Source organism: Saccostrea cucullata, unplaced genomic scaffold, assembly GCF_032062105.1.
Source record: "Saccostrea cucullata isolate Sc308-1 unplaced genomic scaffold, CSIRO_AGI_Scuc_v1 ctg3167, whole genome shotgun sequence".
Taxonomy (NCBI): domain Eukaryota; kingdom Metazoa; phylum Mollusca; class Bivalvia; order Ostreida; family Ostreidae; genus Saccostrea; species Saccostrea cuccullata.
Window position 1 is genome coordinate 45,193 of NW_026917908.1, and position 24,515 is coordinate 69,707.

General features: G+C 33.2%; 3 protein-coding genes across 3 annotated transcripts in view; 1 reads left to right on the forward strand and 2 right to left on the reverse strand.

Annotated features, from left to right (window-relative positions):
- The window catches only part of LOC134260096 (uncharacterized), a gene marked incomplete at its 3' end in the record, with an annotated part of 103,227 nt that overhangs the window by 10,878 nt on the left and 67,834 nt on the right, over nt 1–24,515 (forward strand). The window lies entirely within an intron of this gene.
- LOC134260608 (uncharacterized) lies at nt 1,161–5,691 on the reverse strand. Its single transcript, XM_062743192.1, has 2 exons — nt 5,421–5,691; nt 1,161–3,337 (listed from the first exon to the last, which is right to left on the reverse strand). Exon 2 carries the CDS (start codon nt 3,197–3,199, stop codon nt 2,036–2,038), a length of 1,164 nt encoding a protein of 387 aa, XP_062599176.1. The 5' UTR covers nt 3,200–3,337; nt 5,421–5,691; the 3' UTR covers nt 1,161–2,035.
- On the reverse strand, nt 19,183–20,804 carry LOC134260451 (protein IMPACT-like). Its single transcript, XM_062743029.1, has 2 exons — nt 20,345–20,804; nt 19,183–19,939 (listed from the first exon to the last, which is right to left on the reverse strand). The coding sequence occupies exons 1-2, from the start codon at nt 20,752–20,754 to the stop codon at nt 19,486–19,488; spliced, it is 864 nt and encodes a 287-aa protein (XP_062599013.1). The 5' UTR covers nt 20,755–20,804; the 3' UTR covers nt 19,183–19,485.

Below are 24,515 nucleotides of genomic sequence, written 5' to 3' on the forward strand. Positions count from 1 at the left end.
AAATTTTGTAATGTATATATGTATGTGCTGTGTTTAGTGAAAAAAATATGCAAAGAGTTTGTTTCATATGTGTACGTTTTTAACTTATTTTTGTTAATTGTTACATTGTTCATTGCACAACTGATTGAAGAATATTTAACCATGACTGAATAAATCAGTGAAGTGTAAAAATGTGTTCAGACTTTGTGTACATGTTAAGGAGCAACCATTTTTATATAAAAGTAAAATACTTTATTTGTGCAGATCAATGTACTACATTTTCATTGTTGAAAACACCATTTACCATATCAACTCAGTATTATTGGGGAAAAAACAATCAACTTGTAGGCGAGAATATATGCACAATATTAAATTCAAGCAAAAAGCATCTTATATGGAAGAAAAACCGACTGTTGCAATATTTTTCTCTATCATGCTAATAAGATATTTCATTACTGGTATGCACATCACTATAATGTTTCCTTGAATAAAGAGCTCTGTATGTGTGACTTGCTTTAGCAGCATCAAAGTTGGGCCATGGGATTTTGAGGATACATGTACAAAGGAGACCATATTCAGAGGAAGTAAATACTGTATACAGGCTTATTTTCACCTTTTGCTAACAGTTTTGCCTCATTTTAAATATTGCCCGGTCACAATTCTGTTCCAGATATTAACGGTATAACGGTATTCTTTGAATTTGCCCCATTTAAAATTTGCCCACTTTTTCCAAGGGGGAAAATTTCCCTGTATACAGTACATTGTTATCAAGTTTAAAAGGGGTCAGATTTCATCAGATGTTGGTTGTAGATGAAGACAATATGCCACTTGAATCATCATTTTAACAGTCACCAGCCTGCATATACCCTGAACAGTGTACAGTATAGATGACTTTTACAGAAACAACAGTTATTCCCCTTTGCGGGGTTAGTCATATAAGGCACTGTTTTCCCTCTATAATCTTACCAACTTTATTGGTCAATATCTTTAGACTGAAATAAATTCTGTATGAATATGTTTATTATGTTGCAATACAGGTACAGATCAAATTTGTCCGATTTACGTTTGAAGATTTAAAATATTAAAATGTAATGTACCAAGGACCAAGTGGGAAAAATGATTGTTACGTCGACAACAGCTTGTTGTTACAAATGTTGTAAGGCTGTCATTTAAAATACACTGTATTATTTGATGTACTTTGACCCATATTTCTCAAGGACAGTTTTATTTTTTGTGGCAGTCTTAAGGGTGCTCTTTCAAACAAACTAATGGTAGTCATTGAAGTCTACAACTTAGATATTTACTGATCTTTTTATGTAACACTGAACAGCTTTGCATATCTGATATTCTGAAATCTTAAGAAATGGTAAAACTTAACTTTAAAAATGAAACACTGTATTTCTCTTGATACCAAATAAAAAATTAAATATAAAACAACAACAAAAAAAATCTAGGGACATTTTATAGGGTTGGTCAGAGTACATCAAACAAATTATACAGTTTTGTTATCTGCCTATGCAATGTTTTAGGGGCTACAAAAAGCTACTGTAACAATCTCGAATGTTACATGCATACATGTACATCTGACTGCAATCTATCTAGGGATAAGGATTCTATCATACATATTGGTCTACACAGATATTGTATAGCAACTAGGCCTCTGAACTACCTCATATCTGATTTTAAAAAAATCTCTCAATGATGCAAACCAGCAATAATATCATTAATTTTTATTGCCACATTATTAAAAAAAAAATTGCAATGAGATAAAACTTTTTATCTTCTTTTTTTCTCAAATAAATAAATATATAGTTAAACATGACATTACGTAAATTTATATGTATTTACATCTTATGACTCCATATATATAAACATGATAAAGGATCATATGTTACAAGAAGTACAAAAGTATATTCTGCAAAGCATAATCATAAGTATCACTTTCAATCATTGACATAATTGTGGTAGTATTAAAACAAACAACCTCTTTGGAACTCTAACATTGGAACTTTTCGTGGACTAACCTAAAAGTAGTAATACAGTAACATCATAATCATCAACGTCCTAGAGATCGAATGCCGTTATTGATGCTGTTCACTGCCTTGGTGAATTCCTTGTAGGATGTTCCACATGACGCAATGTAAGCATGTGTTAGTGCCCTCTTCCTTCGGGGAGATATGGGTTTCCTCCCTTTCCTTCCAAAGAAGTTCCTCTCGACAAGTTCATCCTCTCGGAATAACTTCCTGGTCAGAATCCACATGAAGTTTCCATCGGAGCAGGCTGTTGACTTCACATCAGCAAGGATATCCCGTCGTATTCTGAATTCAAAATCTCCTGGGACTACATCGGTGACATCTTTGATTTCGAGGATTGTTGCAGTTGAGCTACAGGGCACTGTCAAAACCTGATCGTCTTTGCTCTTCTTTCTGTTGTTTACTCTATGAGCTACTTCCTGGACTGTGGAAACACCATCTTCTGATCCCTCATGATCAACGTTTTCCTCGGCAAAGAGAGTCTTCTTTGCTGTTAATGGAGAGGCACGACGAGCTGGCAGAGAACTTGATGGCGAAGAGTGGCGGGCTGAAGATGGCGATGGTAAGGATGGTGAGGAGCTGCTGGCTGGAGGTGACGTAGGGCGCCTCAGAGGAGATGAGCGGCAGGCAAGGCGAGGTGATGATCTAAGTGGTGAAGATCTGCAGGCTACAAGTGGAGAGGATCTCAGTGGTGATCTGAGTGGTGTTAAACATCGAACTTTCACAGGTGAAGGTCTTTTCTCTTCCTCCTGAATTACTTCTATCACAGGTGTTGCACTTGGGCGGTAACGTGCTGGAATTTCCAGGATGGAGTCTTCCACAGGCACAATTGTGATTGATGGTAGCCCTGGCTTGGGAGTCGATGTGTTTTCTGTTACCCATCTAACGATGTCGCTTACATTGGCAATGTTGTTGGTCTTTAATGAAAGGTCAGCAGAAGTTGCACGTAGAATACTGAGAATCTCGTCTAGTTTGCCATGAACTGAAGACTGCTCTCCACCATAGGATTCTGTTTGCACACTTGCTTCACAAGAAGTACGAGAGTCTGTTTGGGTTGACACAGTCTTCCTCTTCTTTGCTTCATTCTGCTTGGCCAGAAGGTCTGTTATCTCAGTCTCATCCTGGATTACAACCACTTTCTCTGTTTGTGAGGAGGTGCAGATCTTGTTGTCCTTAAAGTACCCCATCTGAAGTTCGACAACTTCGCTCTCATCTGTTGTAAGCTCCTTAAGGTAGCACGGCTCACGGCGGGGGGTAGCAACAGTAGAGGCTCTTCCAGCAGCTGATCCCTCGTACAACACTGTAACCTTCCTGCCTTTTAAACCCTGAAATGTTAACACAATCTTATAAAATTTTATGAACTTAAAAATTTCTCTGGACTAATTTATAAAATAAATGTACTTCTGTGTAAATACACCAAGGGTTGGCCAAAATGGTGGGAAATACTGATATTAGGACATTAGGAATTACCAGAAATACTAGCTGCAGAACTGTAGCTCTCCCAAAAAATATATATTAATTAACAGACGGGAGAGCTACAGTGCCACATATTGAAAAACTGCATATTTATTGCTAAAAAAAAAGTGCTCTGTTTCTCGATTTATTTCTCAATGTTTTTAAAACTGTGTCATATCAAAATATTGCTCAACGTGTGTTTCTAACATATTTTTTCACTGTTTCCACAATAAAACATTCATTATAAATTGTTTTCAACAGCCCTACTGGCCCTGAAATTGAAATCATTGAAAAGTTTGCCTATTTATGCTGCCATTTTGGTATTCGAGATTAGGCCCAACGCACTTAGTACAAATGTAAACCACATAAGTTATAGAGGAGTAAGGAGTCTTTTGAAATATATTTTTTCTTTTGCAATTGAGGTAAAAATTTAGTATAAAGTATTAATTAAGAACCGACTGCACTTTTCTGTGCACAATAAATATACAGTTTTTTCAATAGGTTGCACTGTAGCTCTCCGGTCTGTCAACATATTGTATTTTTTCGGAGAGCTACAGTTCTGCAGCTACAAAATTACTAGTAATTCTGGGGATTAACTTGTAATATCCTGGGAAATAAGAACAAATGAAGAAACAGCTACATTAATTCATAACTTTAATCTTATTTGCCCAGGTCAAGCTAAGATGTCAACCTGGTATCACTTTCCCTGGTTTTCAAATCACAGGTTTGGCAGTACATGTATTTCATTTTCAATAATCATAACACACTGTATTCATAAGTCATGAGTGACACTAGTTTCATGCTTACGTCAGATCCATAAAATGAACCTCAAGATCCTATTTATGGTGATTATCCCTAAAATCAGGGACACATAACCCTCCAGGGTCAACTTGTTAAAACAAGAGGTCTATAGACCACATTGCTTAATCTAGTAGCTTTGTTTCTTACAAGATTATCCACTTAGTAATATATATTGTGCACCTGTCCTGCCCTTGAAAGTCATGCGGCAATCAATTCAAAATGTACACTACCTCAGAATGCTTCAACATAGGGTTCAACTTTTATGGCCAATTGGTGCCTGCGTAGAGAATTTTGCAATATTTTTCAATCTAACTCCTAAAGATAGTGACCCGGTCCTGCCCCTGGGGGTCATGATTTGTATTTGAATCTGTACACTACCCCAGGATGATTCTACATAAATTCCAGCTTTTGTGTCAAGTGGCTTTCTTTTTAAGTGGTCAAGGCCTTCAAATTTAATGATTTAAGTTCCCCTTTTACAAAGGGATGCCTTGTACCAAGTTTTGTTAAAATTGGCCCAGTGGTACTTGAGATTGTAGACACTACAATGTTTGTAGAAGGATTAAAACCAAATTTTTATGGACTTTGATCTATAATTAATATATAAATTTAATAATTTTACTAAACTGAAAAGAAACTTGAATCGGAAAATCTTTTTGTTTTTAAAATACAATCAGGGAATCATGTTCTGGTACAGAGTGCTTATGGGTACAGGTTGTGGAGTAGTAAAACACATACTCTCTCTCTCTATATATATATAATATTGCAGTTTATTCAATTTAATTAATTGTATATTCCCACCACTAGTAATTCCTAGCCAACCCAGATTACATCTAGACGAACCTTGGTCACTCAAATTAAATCTTCTCCATTTTTATTTTACAATGCCTTTATTCTCTTAAATCTTCACCGAAACAATTAAATACACTGTATGTGAAGGGTAGAGTATAATTGCATTATTTATGGAATTTTTTTTCCCGCTATTTCACCAGTTGAAAATAATTACATTGTTTTAAACTTGTTCGTGTTGTTCTGTGAGTCATGTTTCCATTTCAGAAATAATACTGATTTCTTTGCAAAGGGGAAAAGGGGTGACACTGAAACTTGGGTGAAAATTTCCCTGCATACTTTATACATGAAATAATAATAATTTACCTCTATCACTCTGCTTCTAGTCTGTTCATGTAAGGCTGGGTCTTGATTGCTTTCATCCTCCTGTAAATAAAAAACAAAATCACATGTGGGTATGTCAAAATAGTGATGAAAAATGGTAAGACATTACACTTCCTATCATTCCATGCCAAAAGAAATAAATGTTTGTAGAACGCCTATGCCCCCTCCTCAAATGATTGGATTTAATCCCATTTATCTCAGTATAAGGGATATAACTCTGTCAAAAATGGCTCAACCATACCCAAAACAGAGCTTCTCATGACTAGATATTTTTATGATAAGTCTGTATACTGAATATCATTACAATATGTGCAACCTCTACAAAGAAAATGAACAGAAACTGTAAACACTCGGAGTTGGACAAACTGACCAACAGGCAGCAGCAAAGAAATTTGACCTTCCTTCTTTAAGGGGGGGGCCTAAGTATCTCACAAAAATATATTGTTAAATCAATTTTATATATGACTGAGATGGAAATTTGTATACCAAGAAATAAATCCTTTTCATGTCAGAAGCCTTCTTATTGATTTCATTCCTTCCTATTTTAGAATTAGTTTAACTGCATGATCATGGTGATAGATAAATACAAATAATATTTTAGCTGCATTATAAACATTTTAATGTTTTATTACCAATAAAATTCATCATTTCATTTCCTATGACTATGAAATATGTATGCATTAAAATGAAGTGATCTGGTGATCAACAACTATATTACCTGATTGTCATAATGGCTGACACAATTTAAAGAAGTAAATGAATAAACATATGACTGGAGAAAAACAGAATGACATACAGAAGAGCTAGATCTGGCCACTTCATGCAAAAAATGACACTGTCCTTCTATCAATTAATAAATTATCACCCTCTTTTCCATTTCATATATCAAAATAAAGAAGAGACTAAGTACTTCCATTTTCTATATTAAACATGTTAAAACTTCTCTTTGAAAATCTAAGTATTGCAAAACAGAATTTGGTACAAGAAACCCATGGGTCACACGGCTCACCTGAGTTATGTTGCGACATAAAAGCAGAAATTACTGAAAGGTTTAAACCCAAAAGTAGTCCCAAACATTCCTTAAAGTTGAGAGGGTATGATTTGCACAAACTTGAATCTACACTATTCTAGAATGCTTCGTTATAAATACATGAATGACCAATCATGGCTTTGATATTCTAATTTAATGAATTTTCCTATATATTTCTATGTAAAACTTTGGTCGGCCATTGTGGCCCCCGGGGGTCAGCATTTGAACAAACATGAATCTACACAACCTGAGGATATTGCCATATAAATGACCAATCATGGCTTTGTTATTCTTTAGAAGATTTTTAAAGACTTTGCCTATATATTTCTACGTAAAACTTTGGTCGGCCAACATGGCCCCAGGGCTCTCACACCACTTTTTGGGACTGGGGCCGAGGCCGTTCAAATTGGGAAAAATTATTGTCATTTTGGGAAAATTTGGATGACTAAAATTCATTTTAAAAAACCTCAAATTTTGCGTTTCTAGGACTAGAAGTCATCAATTTATATCTACATGTAGGGTATTTATGAAAGTACATTAGCTTATTATAAAATATCATAAAATTTCCTGATTTGACAATCTATTATTAATTTGGAGTTCAATCATTGTCAATACATTGTACTTTTGGCATAAATTTGTTCAAATCATTCAGCATATTGTTACCAAGCACTGTAAAAAATGTCTGGTGCCCCAATAATCTTGCGAGATTTTGAGTTTTTTTGACTCGCCCACAAGAGCGGTTGTAACTGTGAGGTATCTGCGATATATTACTTTTGGACTGGTCCTAGCCCCCCCCCCCCCCACTTTTTTGCAAACGTAGACATTATATAGGCATTAAAAATTGGGGGCTACCATTTACATTTTGCCCCCCTCCCCCTCCTCCCATTTTCAAATTGCTTCTGATGCCTACATTCTTAAAGAAGTGGACAGGCTTTCACCCATATCCACGATATTCACTTAAAACTAAAGAGAATACCTCAGTAGCTATATAAAGTACCCATATAATAGGACTGAAACAATTCATCAAAACATTGATAATAGAGAAGTTGAGATTTCGTACGTGTATGTGTACGGGTACGTGTAGTAGGGGAATAACCTAAACTCTGTGTGTATTACATCATCAATTTTAGTGACGTCAAGATTGCTACACGTTCGTAAAACTTGTAGAATGGAATCTTCACGTAAGTGAAAATGTGTCGCTTTAATAATAAAAATTAGCCAATTTAAGTGTGAAAATGTGATTGTTATACATCATATAGGATGTTTACTTTCACGAGCACTTATTTTCATCAAATTTTGTTTACTAACTGATGACAAAAAACTCTCTAAATAGTTGAAACAGAGACACCGATTGCAGTGTACACGTATTACTACATGTTACACGTCATAAAAATCTTCAACAAATTCTAAAAAATGTGTAGGTCAAAATATATACAAGTACACGTACACATAGCTCTCTATTGTTCAATACATAATTTCTCTATTCAATATTCAATTCACTACTTCAATTTTCAATTCAATACATCTTTTTATAATCAGGGTAGATTACATTTGTACCCCTTGAAATGACCGGCTTTGTACCCATTTGGACAATTTGACACTCTAGAGAGAGATAATTGAGACGGAGGAAGTTTTAACGCAGGCTGCTACGGCTAGAATTGACACAGAGAATGTGTTATTTTAATCGACAGGAGCAAAAGAAGCATTTTCTTTTTGTATCACCACCTTTTACGTATCTTTTGGAATCTGAATACATTTGTTTTCTTTGACCTAATGATCAGTTTCTTTTTTAACAAGTTTAAAATGTATCGCATCAATTGAATTGTGAGACAAGTAATTGCAAAACGTATCGTACTGTGGAGGGGGTGTATCGTTTCAGTCCTACTATATAAAGCTATGAAAATAATTTAAGCTATCAACATGATCCTAATTCTGTAGTTTAAATGCTGGCCATGTGATTATTCTAGATCTGACAGAAATTGATGCGAGTGTGCTCATCAGTGCTAATGCCATAATCGTAGATATTGATAGATATTGCTATATTAAAATTATATCTAGTAATTACCGGTCCTACTAAACAGAGTACGCTAGTACAATAGAGTACTTTAGAGTATGCTAGTTATATTTTATAATTTAATGCAATTAAACTACTTTTTGTATGTTTTTCTACTTTATTTTAACATATTGAATATATATTTTAAATAAAATTTGTATGTTTTCTTTATTTCAGGAGTTATTTCAATTTTTGATTTCAGTTTACGGTTTATCGTTTGATCGCGATCTAATTTAACTTGAACGTGTTGAAATGTCTCATTGTGAATTTGTAAAATATTCACACATGCAATTGATTTAATATTTGATAAAATTTGGATGTAAGTCTTTAGTAAGTAAGTCTGAAACAAAATAGTAATCGAAATTGGGGTATTGTAATCTTTTTAAGATGCGTTCAATTATGGATGTTGTTTTCTTGTCAAAATATCACTAAAACAAATATTTGAAACAAATATTGCAATATAAGGTTATAATAATGTTTAATCAAGTTGTACAAACATAAATAAACAATTTAATTGCATTAAATAACATAATTTTTCTAGCGTACTCTAAAGTACTCTATCGTACTCTAGCGTACTCTGTTTAGTAGTACCCAGTAATTACACATTCATGTAGGGAAAAAAACGCTCCTACACTAGTCCTACGACCTGGCTTGTGGTATTGACTTGTCCCGAGACACAGTTATAATACTCTTTTTTTTTTTTTTTTTTTTTTTTTTTAATTCATAGAATTTATTTTTTGCTTTCACATTTACAGACTATGTACAATAGATTTGTTTACATTCAATACATACATATACTATATAATTTTTCTTCCATATAATTTATATTATATACCTTATACAAATTCTCTTTGGTAAATGCTAAATACAAATTCATTTCATAAAGCTGCATAAGATATATGACATTCATGTATATTATGAATCTTCATTGTGAAAGCTTTATATACAAACAAGAGGCCCATGGGCCTTATAGGTCACCTGAGCATTATGCAACAACTTTCCAGTGATTGAATTTGATTCATGTTTTAATCCAGATGCTATGGCATTCACAATTTTGAAAGAGGCACCATTGATCATCATAACAGTACACTTAGCAGTTGCTTAGTTTGTTTACTTAATACCCATAGGCAGGGTAGGGGAACAAAAAATGCATTTCAAGTAATCAGTAATATTCAGCATGATCAGTAATGCCCCGATCACACATGAACCCCTGACCCTTAGGCCTAGATCCACACATTGCACAATTTTTGAAAAGGCGCCCTTGCTTTTCAAAAATATTTGATTAATACCAAGGAGCATATTTCGAACAATTCATCCAGTTTCAGTATATAAGTACAACCCCCCTCCTTTATGGTACCCCTGACCCTGGGGCCTTGAAATTCACAATTCTGGAAGATTAGTACCCTTGCTCATCATAACTATATATTAGGTAGTTCATCTGCTTAATAACAAGGAGCAGAAAAGAAAACTTTCAAAGATTCAATGTATTTTCACTATATAATCAATAGAGCCCGCCCTATCACTAGAACCCCTGACCCTAGGGCCATAAAATTCACAATTTTGGAAGAGGTATTCTTGCTCATCATAACTATGTAATTAGTTTATTTCATTCCTAGGAGCAGATAAGAAGATTTTCAAAGAATTCATGTATTTTCACTATATAAACTATAGAGCCCTGCCCTAACACCAGAACCCCTGACCCTGGGGCCATAAAATTCACAATTTTGGTAGAGGCACTCTTGCTCATCATAACTATGCACTTATTTAATTTATTTAATACCCAGGAGCAGAGAAGAAGATTTTCAAAGAATTCATGTATTTCACTATATAATCTATAGACCCCCCCCCCTTACACCAGAACCCCTGACCCTGGGGCCATAAAATTCACAATTTTGGTAGAGGCACTCTTGTTCATCATAACTATGCACTTAGTTAGTTTATTTAATACCCAGGAGCAGAGAAGAAGATTTTCAAATAATTCATGTAATTTCACTATATAATCTATAGAGCCCCACCCTTACACCAGAACCCCTGACCCTGGGGCCATAAAATTCACAATTTTGGTAGAGGCACTCTTGCTCATCATAACTATGCACTTAGTTAGTTTATTTAATACCCAGGAGCAGAGAAGAAGATTTTCAAAGAATTCATGTAATTTCACTATATAATCTATAGAGCCCCACCCTTACACCAGAACCCCTGACCCTGGGGCCATAAAATTCACAATTTTGGTAGAGGCACTCTTGCTCATCATAACTATGTACTTAGTAGGTTTATTTAATACCCAGTAGCAGAGAAGAAGATTTTCAAAGAAATAATGCATTTTCACTATATACTTATTTGGCCCCGCCCTAGCACTAGAACCCATGACCCTGGGGCCATGAATTTCACAATTTTGGTAGAGGACTCAATGCTGATTACAATCATGCAAACAGTTGACTGCTTGATGTCCAGGAGTAAAGAAGAAGATTTTTAAAGATTGCACTAATTTTAGTGGTTTTTGCCCCACCCCCCAGGCCCCAGGGGGGCAGGGACCATGAAATTCACAATTTTGGTCCCCTTCACCCATAGATGCTATATGCCAAATTTGGTTGAAATTGGTTCAGTGGTTTAAGAGAAGAAGCTGAAAATGTTCAAATGTTAACGCACGACGCACGACGAACAACGAACGACGAACGACGACGGACGAAAAGTGATAGCAATAGGTCACCTGAGTTTACTCAGGTGACCTAAAAAGTAAACAAAGGGGAGGGGTGATGAAAGAAAACAAAGTGAGGTGGGGGAACAGTTTTCACTATTTTACCATATTGGTACATTTGAGTATAAATTTGAAGAACATTATAGCATATATCACAAATAATTTTCCAGGTCTTTTCATATTCTGAAAATTTACAATTTCTTAAAAGAATAGCCTTTTCAACCAGTATTCTATCTACAATTATTTTTTCTAGCATTACTATACTTAATTTAGGCATATTTTTAAACCTACTGGCAAAAATGAATTGTTTAATAGTAAGTATTATTATATTGTGTAATCTATACATGTTTTTATTGTTGTATTTTCCAAACAGTATATCTTTTCTATCAAAATTAATAGTAAAATGGAAGTTTTTCATAAACCACTCCTCTATATGACACCATATTCTTTTTACACAGAAACATTCAAAAAATAAATGTTCAATTGTTTCAACTTCTTGTTTACAAAATGAGCAAACAGGTGAATCAATTAGTTTAAGTTTATAAAGGTATTCATTTGTTGCAATAAACCTGTGCAGGATTTGAAATTGCATCCACTGAAATTTTGCCTCTTTTGTAACTTTAAATGGTAGTTCAAATATTTTGTTCCATTCTAACTCACCAAAAGATATTCCATTATTTTCCCATTTTGCTAATGCTTTAAGTTTAATTTTTTGCTTTTTCTTCTTGATGAGTATATTGTACATATCTTTACAACCACTTGTGCTTTTATAAAAAATGTAAATTGAATTTGGGATAAAAGGTCCATTTTCTTCTCTTTTTTCAATATCAATACTTTTTAATATCTTTGTAACGGCTATTTTTAAACCGGTATATTCTACAAAATTAGTTTGTACATTCAGATTATTGAGGTACTCGAGGCTTATAAATTTTCCTTCAACGTCAAACAAATCTCTTATGAAAACAAAGCCTGCATCAAAATAACTTTTCAAAAATACAGAGGAATTATTTATTTTAATTCTTGGATTAAACCATATATGTTCATGAAGAATTTGAGTATTACTTGTTTTTTGACTACCACTGCAGTCAATGATTTTTACCCAATTAAGTAAAACCTCTTTCCAAATTTGTTGCTTATTTTATTACACATCTTAACTATAAAATCTAAACCTCTTACCCAAAGAGATTCAATTTTCATTCCTAATTCTGATTCAAAAAGTTTTAACCATTTCGTGTCTGAGTAGATTAGTCTTCGAATCCATGTTGATTTTAATGCACATAAGAAATCCATATAATCAATCATTTTCAACCCCCCATTTTTATAGTCTTGGATTATAACACTCTTCTTAACCTTATGTACTTTACTTCCCCATAAAAAGTAATAAAGGTCTTTCTCAAATTCATCGAGTAATTCCTTATTGGGGTTTGGAATAGTCAATATCAAATGGTTCATCTTTGGTATAATCAGGGATTTAATCACTGTTAATCTACCAATGGGAGTCAGTTTTCTTAATTGCCATTGTTTTATCAATCGCTTTATTTCATTTAATTTTGGGGGGTAATTCAGTTCAATCATTTCATCTAAATTAATAGAAAACTTTACACCAAGAAGATCAAAAGTAGAATTATTCCAGTCTAACTTCCATCTCGAGTGATGAAAGACTTCTTTAGAGAATTTTTTACTACCGATCCACACCATTTTTGTTTTTGTAAAATTAATTTTCAGTCCAGATACAATTGCAAAATAATCAAGCTCTCTTAATATACCATCCATAGACTGTGGTGATCCATCAGATATAATTGAAGTATCATCGGCATATTGTGAAAGTTTATATTCCTCCCCATCAATTACAATTCCTTTTATGTCTTTATTATTTCGAATGAGAATCCCAAGAACTTCAGCACATAGTAGAAAGAGATATGGTGAAATTGGGTCCCCCTGTCTACATCCCCTTTGTGGGAACAGGTAATCAGAGGAAATTCCATTCTGTATGACACATGATTTGATTCCATTATAAAATGTTTGTATCCAATTTTTAATGGATTCCCCAAAATTAAAAAAATCTAATGTTTGGTATATAAACTTCCATGATATAGTATCAAAAGCTTTTTCAAAGTCAATTAACATTAATAAACCTGGAATCTGTTTTTGTTCTGTGTAATTCATTAAATCATAAACTAGTCTAATATTTTCACCTATGAATCTTCCCTTCAAAAAGCCAGTTTGGTCCTTATTTATTAATTTATTCAACACAGTTTTTAATCGTTCAGCAATACAGCCTGAGGCTATTTTATAAATCACATTCAATAAACTGATTGGGCACCAGTTCTTTAAGAATTGTTTTTGTTTTCCTGGTTTTGGTAGGCAAGTTATTAAACCTAATTTATTTGGTTCAGTAAAGTGTGATAATTCATACGAGTTGTTTATTGCTCTTGTAATGAAAGCACCTAAATCCCGCCAAAAAATTTGAAAAATTCACAGGTGAACCCGTCTGGTCCAGGGCTTTTCTCATTTTTCATAATTTTCAAATAATTCAAAACTTCAGAATTAGTCAAAGGGCCTTCGAGACTTTCTGATTCTTTTTTGTTTAATTTCGGCACATCATATAGCTTTAATTTTTCATGGATATTTCCTGATTCTACATTCTCTTTACTTTTATAAAGATTTTCATAGAACAGCTTAACTTTTTTTTTTTTTTTTTTTTTTTTTTTTTTAATTTATTTCACAAATGCATGTACAATAAAGTGCAACAACAAATCAGCAATTATTTTATATATACAGTGCAATAAAGCAAAAATCTTAGGATTGCTGATTGAGAGGAAAGAAAGGAAAAGAAAGAGAGAGTGAGGAGAGAAGCTGCTTATTAACAAATAAGGGGAAAAAACCTTGTCAGTATAAACATTTATTTGATCTGAGACACAGTTGTTGATTCTAAAATCGAGCAAAATTGTCAGAGCCTTCTCATTATAAAAAGCCAAATTTCCCATTCTTTATGAAAATCTTCAAGTTTACAGTTTTTGGTAGCTATATACTTCAAAGTTGAAAGATAAGTTTTGATATCTATAAGTAGTCCATGAATTGATAATTTTTCATTAAGACACCGCTTTTTGTATATATAGGATTTGAGAATTAGAAATATCTGGTACAAATTCCTACAACTTGAATTAAGATCTAATCCCAAAATAAAAGAACAAGGATCCCTTGGAATAACCATATCCCTTGTCTGACAAAATTCAAAAAATAAATTAATGAGATCTTGAACACAGGGACATTCCCACAGTATATGATAAATTGTTTCTTCAGCTGAATTACAGAAATTACACATTTTACTATCTTTCATCCCAACTTTAAACAAAAATACATTAGTAGTTAAGATATGATGGTTAATTCTATATTGTAACCATTGTAGTTTTGTACTTTTAGTACTGATAAAAGGTAACTGAAAAATTGCTTTCCATTGTAACTTAGATAAAGTGAAATATCTTCCCCATTTTGATTTGTAAAAAGATGTGACATTTTCCTCTGTATTTAGTGTGTCATACATAATTTTAGTACCTTTTTTGGATGAACAAAATAATCTTATGTAAAATGGTATAATTGGTCTAGGGTTATTTTTTTCTTTAACAATATCCTCATTTTTTAGACTGTTTGAAATAGAATTTTGTATACCATAATATGTAAGAAAATTAGTTTTAATGTTAAACTTTTTCTGGAGATCTCGTAAACTCAAAAAAGTTCCCATTCTCATCAAGCAGATCATTGATATATATAATATTCTTATTATACCATTCAGTATAGAAAATGGGCTTTTTTCCAATTTTAATTTTATTATTCAACCAAATTGGTTGAGTTACAAATTCTTGCCATGTTTTTATCTTCATTTTATCTTGAATATCTCGAAAAGCAATAAATGTATCTTTCCAAAAAGGGTTTCTTAAATGGTGTAATATATCATTGATGTAATCTGATCCAGTTTTGAACATTTTGTCAAAGTTTACAGTTTCATTTAATAAAGTTTTCCATTTTGAATTTTGACTGTTCAGTAATCTTTTAATCCATGATGATTTCAGACCTTTGATATAGTTATTAATTTCAATCATTTTCAGGCCTCCATTTGGATAGTCTTGAGTAATTTGTTTTCTTTTAATTTTATCCACCTTAGATTTCCATAGGAAATTAAACAAAATACTGTTCAAATCTTTTACAAATTTGCTTGATGGTGTTGGTAGCGAGATAAAAAGGTGGTTCATTTGTGAGATAAGTAGAGATTTTATCAGCGTAACCCTGCCAATAGGAGTGGTATGCCTTTTGTTCCACTGATTAATAATACTTTTGATTTTTACCAGCTTTTTGTCATAATTAAGTTTGGGAATATTAGTCAGGTCAACATCAAAATGAATGCCTAAAATTTTAAAGCTGGTTGTCCAATGAAAATTCATTTCATTACATAATTTTTCATTTGAGTATTTCTTGCTACCTATCCAAACTAATTGTGTTTTTGATAGATTAATTTTTAGGCCAGAGAGTGCGTTAAAATGATTCAATTCCTCAATAGTGGCTCTCAGGGATTTTTCAGACCCATCTAGTATTACTGCAGTATCATCAGCATACTGAGACATTAAATATTCTATTTCATTTATCTTAATACCTTTTATATTTTTGTTATTTTTTATTTTGAGAGCAAGAAACTCTGCACATAATAAAAACAAATATGGAGAGATTGGGTCACCTTGGCGACAGCCTCGGCTAGGTTTAAAAAAGTCGGAGAGGTATCCTGCTTGTGTAACAGATGATTCTATATTACTTTGAAAAGTAGATATCCAGGAATGAATGGATGGACCAAAATTGAAAAAATCTAGACATTTATGTATGAATTTCCAAGACACTGTGTCAAATGCTTTCTCAAAATCTATCAACAGTAAAACCCCTGGGATGTCATGTTCCTCTGTGTATTGCATTAAATCATATATTAATCTTGTATTCTCACCAATATATCTACCCGGTATAAAGCCTGTTTGATCTGAACTAATTATTGTATCGAGAACAGTTTTTATTCTTTGAGCAATACACCCAGAACCTATTTTATAAGCTACATTTAAAAGTGTTATTGGTCTCCAATTTTTCAAGAAAATTTACTTCTTCCCTCTTTTGGAATACAGGTGATAATACCTTGTTTCTGTGTTACCGAAAATTGACCGCTACTGTATCCAAAATTTAAGGACCTAACCACAAAATGTCCAATTTTGTTCCAAAAAACTTTATAAAATTCTGTAGTAAAGCCATCGCTGCCGGGGCTTTTATTATTTGACATATTCATTAGAACAGATGTTGCTTCGGTGTAAGAGAGTTCCCCTTCTAATGAGACTCTTTGAATATCATTCAACTTTTTAATGTCTGTTTCTGATCAAATTTCATTTAAATCATAGTCTCTGCTTTCATCATTTGCCTTATAAAGATTCTTATAGAAACTTTCTATTTCTTTTAAAATTTCATTTTGATCCGTTATTTCTTCCAGAGTTTCTTCATCTTTAATTAATTTAGGAATTATTTTATTTGTATAATGTCTGTTTTCTAAATTCAAAAAGTAGTTTGTAGGTTTCTCTCCTTCATCTGTCCATTTAGCTCTTGATCTCACTATGTTTCCCATTAATCTATGATTTCTTATATTCTCCTTGCTTGTTTAAATGGATGAGGCTTGCGCCAAGTATATCTTTGTTTTTCTGGGTGAATTTCTCTGAATACATCTGACAAATTTTGGTCAGAAATAACTTCTAATAGCCTTTCTCTTGCTTTCGGATTATTAGTATGAAGATAGTTATGATAGTCCTTATCTGGGTTAATAACTAAATTAAAGTCCCCAACTAAAATAACATGATCATTGTTCATATTATCTATTGATTCTGAAACCATATTATAAAACCCAGGATCATCGTCATTTGGACCATAAATGGCAATAAGACTTGTACGTACATCCCCAAGGCTAATATCAAGTGCTAAAAAATTACCTGAGTTATCTTTCACATTGTTGTGAACTTTATATTCAAAATTATTATTTAAAAAAATTGCTATACCTCTGGACTGAGACGAGAAAGAACTAAAATATACATCATATCCCCATTCATTCCTTATATCTTCCTCCATATCTATAGTAAAATGAGTATCTTGTAAACAGAGTATATTACACTTCAATAGAACAGCTTAACTTCATTCAAAATATCAAATTGGTCAGTAATTATAGTTCCATCTTCCTTTTCAATTTTAGGTATAACTTTACTCTGATAGTTTCTAGACTCAAGGCTGGTAAAATATTTTGAAGGTTTTTCTCCCTCTTCTATCCATTTCACTTTTGCTCTAATACATTGGCCTTTAAATTTTATTTTTCTAATATTCTCTAATTCTTCATGTTTTTTTTCTAATTCTTCAGCATGTTCTTGCAACAAATTCTGTTCCAGTATAAAGATTTCTTTTTCTAGTTGCAATTCTTTTTCAGTTATTTTCTTTTTCTTAAAAGTTGAATAAGAAATTGATTTTCCTCTTATTTCCATCAATAATGTATCTAGAAATAATTGATCACTTAGCATAAATTGAATTTTATCATTTTCAATAGAGTCAATGTTATTAAAATTGTAGATAGGACAGGCGTATTGTAATTTAATATTTTTAATTTTTTCTTTTATCAAATTTACATATTCTTTATCTGCTAATAAAGAGTTATTTAATTTCCAAAACCCTCTTCCTTTCAGAAATTCATTTGTTTTAACACCCATTACAACTGGACAGTGATCTGAACGATAACTATTTTCAAATTTTACATAAGGGGCCAAATTTAGTAACGATTCTGATATTAGGAAATAATCAAGTCTTGCCTGTTTTATTGGATTTTTCTTTCTCCAAGTGAATCTTTTTAAATTTGGATTGTTTTCACGAAAAATATCTTTTAAATTTAGTATCTCTATCATCTTTAATACTTCCATTCTTGATTTAGGGTTATTTAGGTTTTTATAGTTCATTGAATCCAAATCCTTATCCATAATTAAATTAAAGTCACCACCTATAATCATATATTGTAATGAGTAATATTCTTGTATCATATTTAAAATCTTTGTATAGAAGGCTGGTGTATCCTGATTTGGTCCATATATATTCACTAACAAAAAAGGAAGATTGTCTATTACTACATCTAGAATAAGATAATTGCCATTGTCATCTTTATATTCATTAATCAATGTCAAGTCACAGTTATTATTGATAAGTGTAGCAACTCCCCGTGAGTTTGATTTGTATGAACTAAAAAAAGCCTTATATCCCCATAATGCTTTTATCATGCTTTCATCTTTTGTGACAAAGTGTGTGTCTCGAAGGAAATAAACATTTAATTTTTTTTCTTTTAAAATTTTAAAGACATCCCTCCTTTTATTCATGTCCCCTAAACCTTGGCAATTTAATGTAAGTATTTGTAGGAAATTTTCACATGGATAGTCATCCATTCCACAGCAAATGCATAAAAAAGTTTACTGTTCCCCAACAGCAAGAAAAAAAGAGTTGATAAAAAAAGTAAAAATCTATATACACTACAGAACAGTAGTTTTTAAGCTCAGACACACCTGCTGTCATTTTGAAAATGTGCAAAACTAGACCCAAAAAACCTAACTTTAAGTTTATATTTGAAATGAAAATGTTAAAAATATACAAAATTAATTTCAGTTGAGAGGAACTCTATATACTCAATTTCTTTCCTATTCAGTTCCTTTTTTCTAATTACAATTTGTTGTAGTTACCATGTTTGTTTTTTTTTCTATTAAAGAAATATATCTGAAATGTAATTACAACAAAAATTTATCCATATCAAAATGTCGCACTTTGCACTGTATTAAAATTGAAATTATGCACACATACTCCTCTCTGAGTTGAGTGATAGAATAGAAATTGATCAAAAACTTACAAGTTTACACGATCCATGCTGTACGATATCTATACCGGAAATTGAGTCTTTGAAAAAACACAAAAATAGTGACGTATACACTTGCAAATTCCGGAAAGTATCAAAACCTAAACATAATTTATAATTAATCCAGATATCATGTGCAGCATGAATATAGTCATATCGAAAACCACTAAACCACTAGAATAAATATTTTAGTTTATGCAGAATTACCGTAATAGTCAAATTCGATGAAAGTACACAAATACTAACTAATTGAAAAAGTTATTTACTGTAAGTTTGTATTTTTTGCTAGTGACTTTTCATAATTTACATTTTGAAGCGTCAGACGGGAACCGGCATATTTCTCGCCGCACTCATCCCAACCTCTGTGATGTGCGTGAACCGTCTAGGACCGATCTTACTACCACACCACCGCGAAACGACCACTAGTGCGTTATTTATGTCATTATCAGTCAGTGTCTTTAGTAGCATTCTCCCGGCTCCGTGCTCGCCGTCATCTTCCGATCCCTCGTGTATCGTGCCGTCGTTACTGGTGAACCGAAACGCATAAATGTTATGACTTGCACTGGTAGTGTTATCTGTCCGCATAACTTCCACAAGCGATCGTCTCACCTGTTTATAGGAATCTACTGGCGTTGCGTGGGCAGCAAACCGGTTTCCATTGTCTTCTGTTGTCTTCCCCGTACTGATCGCGATCTTTACCTCTTCTCCACTGATGATCTCATCGGCCATTGGTCTGCTACCAATTTTTTCCCTGTACACCGTCTTGCTCTGCGTGAAAATGAGCTTCTGACCTTTTAGCACCGTTTCTATGTTACGGTCCGCATATTTCATCATATCAATGCTTCCTCTTTTCACGGACTTCTTCAGGTTGGTGTTGAGACACTCTTATTGGGGACTTCTTATCCTTGAGAATTTTAATGTGTCTCATCACAATGTCCTTATGTGATTTATTTACAAACTGGACACAGACTGGCCGAGGATATTTCCTATGTTTGTCGTATATTCCCCCATTCGGAACACTTTATATATCTGTAGGCTATCAACAGTCTCTGCCGGTATCTCCATCTCTACTGCAAACACATTACTAATGATCTTCACAAGGTTTTCAGGATTTTTTATTTCGGGCGCCTTTTCGTCTACTCCACTCACAATGATATTGTCTTCAATTGCTCTAGATCTTAGCTCTAGAATCTGTTCACTTTGAATCTTTACACAATACTCCAGTCGAACTATGTAATCTTTCATTCGGCTAAGTTCTCTTTCCATCTTCTTCTGTTTTTCCTGCAGTTCAGTGGTTATATATATCGTATCGTTCGCCTGTTCTTGTACGTTTTCTAATCTCTCCTGAATGCCATGTTTTCCTCTAATGTCCTTGGTAACTTCGTCTAGATGGCGACCTTGTCCATCAATCCTTAGTAGAAGGTTTGCAAGAGTATTTTGTATATTAGTTATACCGTGCATGACATCTCTCATCTGAAAATTTTCACATTCCTTTGAAATTTCTTCATCACTAGTACTGGTGTTAATGGTGTTAGTGTCCATATCATCGAGCGCTCTCTTTTTAGACTGGGTCAATTGACTAGCCATATTTCACAATGTAACAGTGGAACGTATGAGTATCGCTCACTAGTGTTCACAAACAGATATGTTTACAGATTTTGTTTACCTTCTCGTTCCTCGCTTCTATTGCATTTTTTTTGGTTAAAACACACTTCAACACACTTTAAAACATCTTTGAATATCAGCAATGCATTTTTCAAGATCTGAAATTAATTAAATTCGAGGTTTTTGGACTACACTTTGCTCTCGATAAAAACTTACGTCTACATGTCGAGCATGCGCACCTCCGCCCCGGATCTGAATATTGATTCTGTGCCTACTTTTCTACTTTATTTTAACATATTGAATATATATTTTAAATAAAATTTGTATGTTTTCTTTATTTCAGGAGTTATTTCAATTTTTGATTTCAGTTTACGGTTTATCGTTTGATCGCGATCTAATTTAACTTGAACGTGTTGAAATGTCTCATTGTGAATTTGTAAAATATTCACACATGCAATTGATTTAATATTTGATAAAATTTGGATGTAAATCTTTAGTAAGTAAGTCTGAAACAAAATAGTAATCGAAATTGGGGTATTGTAATCTTTTTAAGATGCGTTCAATTATGGATGTTGTTTTCTTGTCAAAATATCACTAAAACAAATATTTGAAACAAATATTGCAATATAAGTCTATAATAATGTTTTCAAGTTGTGCATACATAAATAAACAATTTAATTGCATTAAATAACATAATTTTTCTAGCGTACTCTAAAGTACTCTATCGTACTCTAGCGTACTCTGTTTAGTAGTACCCAGTAATTACACATTCATGTAGGGAAAAAAACGCTCCTACACTAGTCCTACGACCCGGCTTGTGGTATTGACTTGTCCCGAGACACAGTTAGAATACTCTTCATATAACTAGAAACATGTACTGACGTCTTTGTACTTTGAAAATAGAACATTTTCAATGAAAAAACATAAACGAATACTGATAAACCGACAAACCTGTCACTCTTCATGGTCATGCAAGTAAAGAAGCACAAGTAGCGTAAACCGAAAGTGAAACTAAGTTTTAAAAAAATGGGAATTTGGACATGAAAATATTCGATCCACTTGTACATGTAGTTTTATTTTTGAAATATACATTGATAAACTAATTCACCATGATAACACATAAGAAATTTTGTCCTCTTTTTAAGGCTTCACGATATTTATATTGATTTTTTAATTGTTCAAATCTGTCGGTTTTTCTTCTTCTTTGTTGAGAAGGGGGGGGGGGGGTGTTTGGGTGGTGTTTATGATTTCACTACGACAATGTAGTACTTAAATTTTCTTAAGTAATTTAAAATTATCCAAATGCTGAATGAGTTATTGTGCTTCATACCTTTTAGACCAAATTAAATTCAAATGATGTCGAATTTTTTTTTTTTACCTTTATTTGGTTCCTAGTTTAGATTGAAAATTTACTTTTAAAATAACACGCTATGTATACTAATAGATATATGAACATGATAAACTTACTTGTCAAGCCGAGAAAGGAACTCTTTATAATAAGTAAGACAGTTGACAACGCCTCTACTTATAGAGTAGTTGTGTACCATACGAACACAGGAAGCCATACTGAAGAAGGGTGACACCAATGTTTCCTACCAGTACACCGTCTACCTGTCTACCTGCCACTTCCACCTGTGTATTTACCATCTACATACTGCCCCCTTTTACCCTTTCACGTAGTGGTTATCGCCAGGGGTACTTAATCATTTCAGGGCTACCCGGGCCCTCTCATCTTAGTCTGGGATTTTAATAAAATTCAGTTCCGTAAAAATCTTAATTTTATTGATTATTAAGTATCTTTTGGGAAAACAATTTCTACATGTAATACCATTAGAAACAGATAAAGTTCACAGGCACGTAGCATCGTTTTTGAAAGTGGGGGGGGGGCCAGCCGGAGAAAAATTTTTTTGATTACCTGAAAAAGTTGACAAGCAAAAAAAAAAAAAAAAAAAAAAGGGAAAAGGTGCCCAAGGTCGAAAATCCTATTTCGTGGGGGGGGGGGGGGGGGGGGGGGGGGTGGCCACCTTTTTCAAAGCCAATTTAATATCACTTCTAACTTTTTCCTTAAAATCCTTCCTATCACTATACTATCATTATGGTTATAAAGTGGGGGGGCCAACCATCCTATGAATGAACATTTACTGTAGTACATGTCATGTTGGGGAAAAAAGTGGGCCCCCCCCGGATGCTACGTCCCTGGTTCATATTCAATACATTTGAATACAACTTATTATAATTGATATATTGAAAACCAAGTAAAAAAAAAATGTGTAAAAAAAAAATATTTATATATAAATCGTGAAATCAACTTACGTGTTCTTCTGTATTGACTGCTTTAAAAGTGTCTGCTGCCTTTTCTTTCCAAAATGTCTTGTGTTTGTAACGCTATTTTCAAAGCATTTATAAATTAATCTATTTATTTTTTTAAAACAAACCGACGTCGGTAATTACACTATCTGTAATTTAGAGTTAGGACGGGCAATCTGGAAACATAATTAATGATACGATTATTTACCAGGAATTAAAAACTGATTAATTGTACGTAAATAGTTTATATTTAGATCTATATTAGTCGAAAATTAAACTAAATTATGTTAAATGGAAATTATTCGTTTCGTCATAAAACGTTCTGTATTTTATAACAATCCTATCGTGTTTTGCGTGTATCCTATCGTGAAAACCGTTTATCAGGTCTATCGTGTTTTGCGTTTATCGTGTTTTGCGTTTATCGTGTTTTCCGTTTATCCTATCGTGCGTGTATCCTGTCCTGTCGTGCGTGTATCCTATCGTATCGTGCGTGTATCCTATCGTATCGTGCGTGTATCCTATCGTATCGTGTATCCTGTAAAGAATAACGATGCGGGTACTGTATAGGGCCAAAATGACTTTTTAAAATTTTACATAGAAATATATTTGGAACGTCTTTAAAAATCGTCTTCTCAAGAATAACAAAGGCATGAATGATCATATTTATATGGAAGCATCCTCAGGTGTTATAGATTCCGGTTTGTGAAAATTATGACCCCGGGAGATAGGGTAGGAACACAATGGCTGATCAGAGTTTTACCTAGAAATTTATAGGGAAATTCTTTCAAAATGTTTTTTTTTTTCAAGAAAAATAGACATTAAGTGGAAGCCTCTCCAGGTAGCGAAGATTAAGATTTGTTCAAAACATGACCCACAGGGGTAGGGTAGGACCACAATGGCAGATCAAAGTTTTTCATAGAACATATAGAAAAATCTTTAAATATATTCTTAATAATAACAAAGGCATGAATGGTCATATTTATATGGAAACATGATGACCTTAGGTAGTGTAGATTCAAGTTTGTCCAAATCATGACCCCTAGGGGTAGGGGCGGAGCCACAACAAAGAATCTAAGTTTTACGTAGAAATATATAGAATTTAAAAAAAAAATCTTTTCAAGAATGGTAAAGTCATGACAAATCATATTCATATGGAAGCATTCTCAAAGTGTAGATTCAAGTTTGTTTAAGTCATGATCCCTGGGGGTAGGGCGGGACCACACAATGTTTGTTCAAATGTAAAGGACAAAAAAGCCACAGTTAGTCAAAGAAATATGCAAGCATCCTTAGTTAGTGTAGGTTCAAGTCCACGGGCCTCTTGTTCTGGATTCTAATCACTTAAGAAAATACTTACATGCATAGATAGCGGATGGTTGGTAAAAAAATGTACGAAGCCTCTTCACAGAAACTTTCCCAACATTAAAATGGAAACTGTT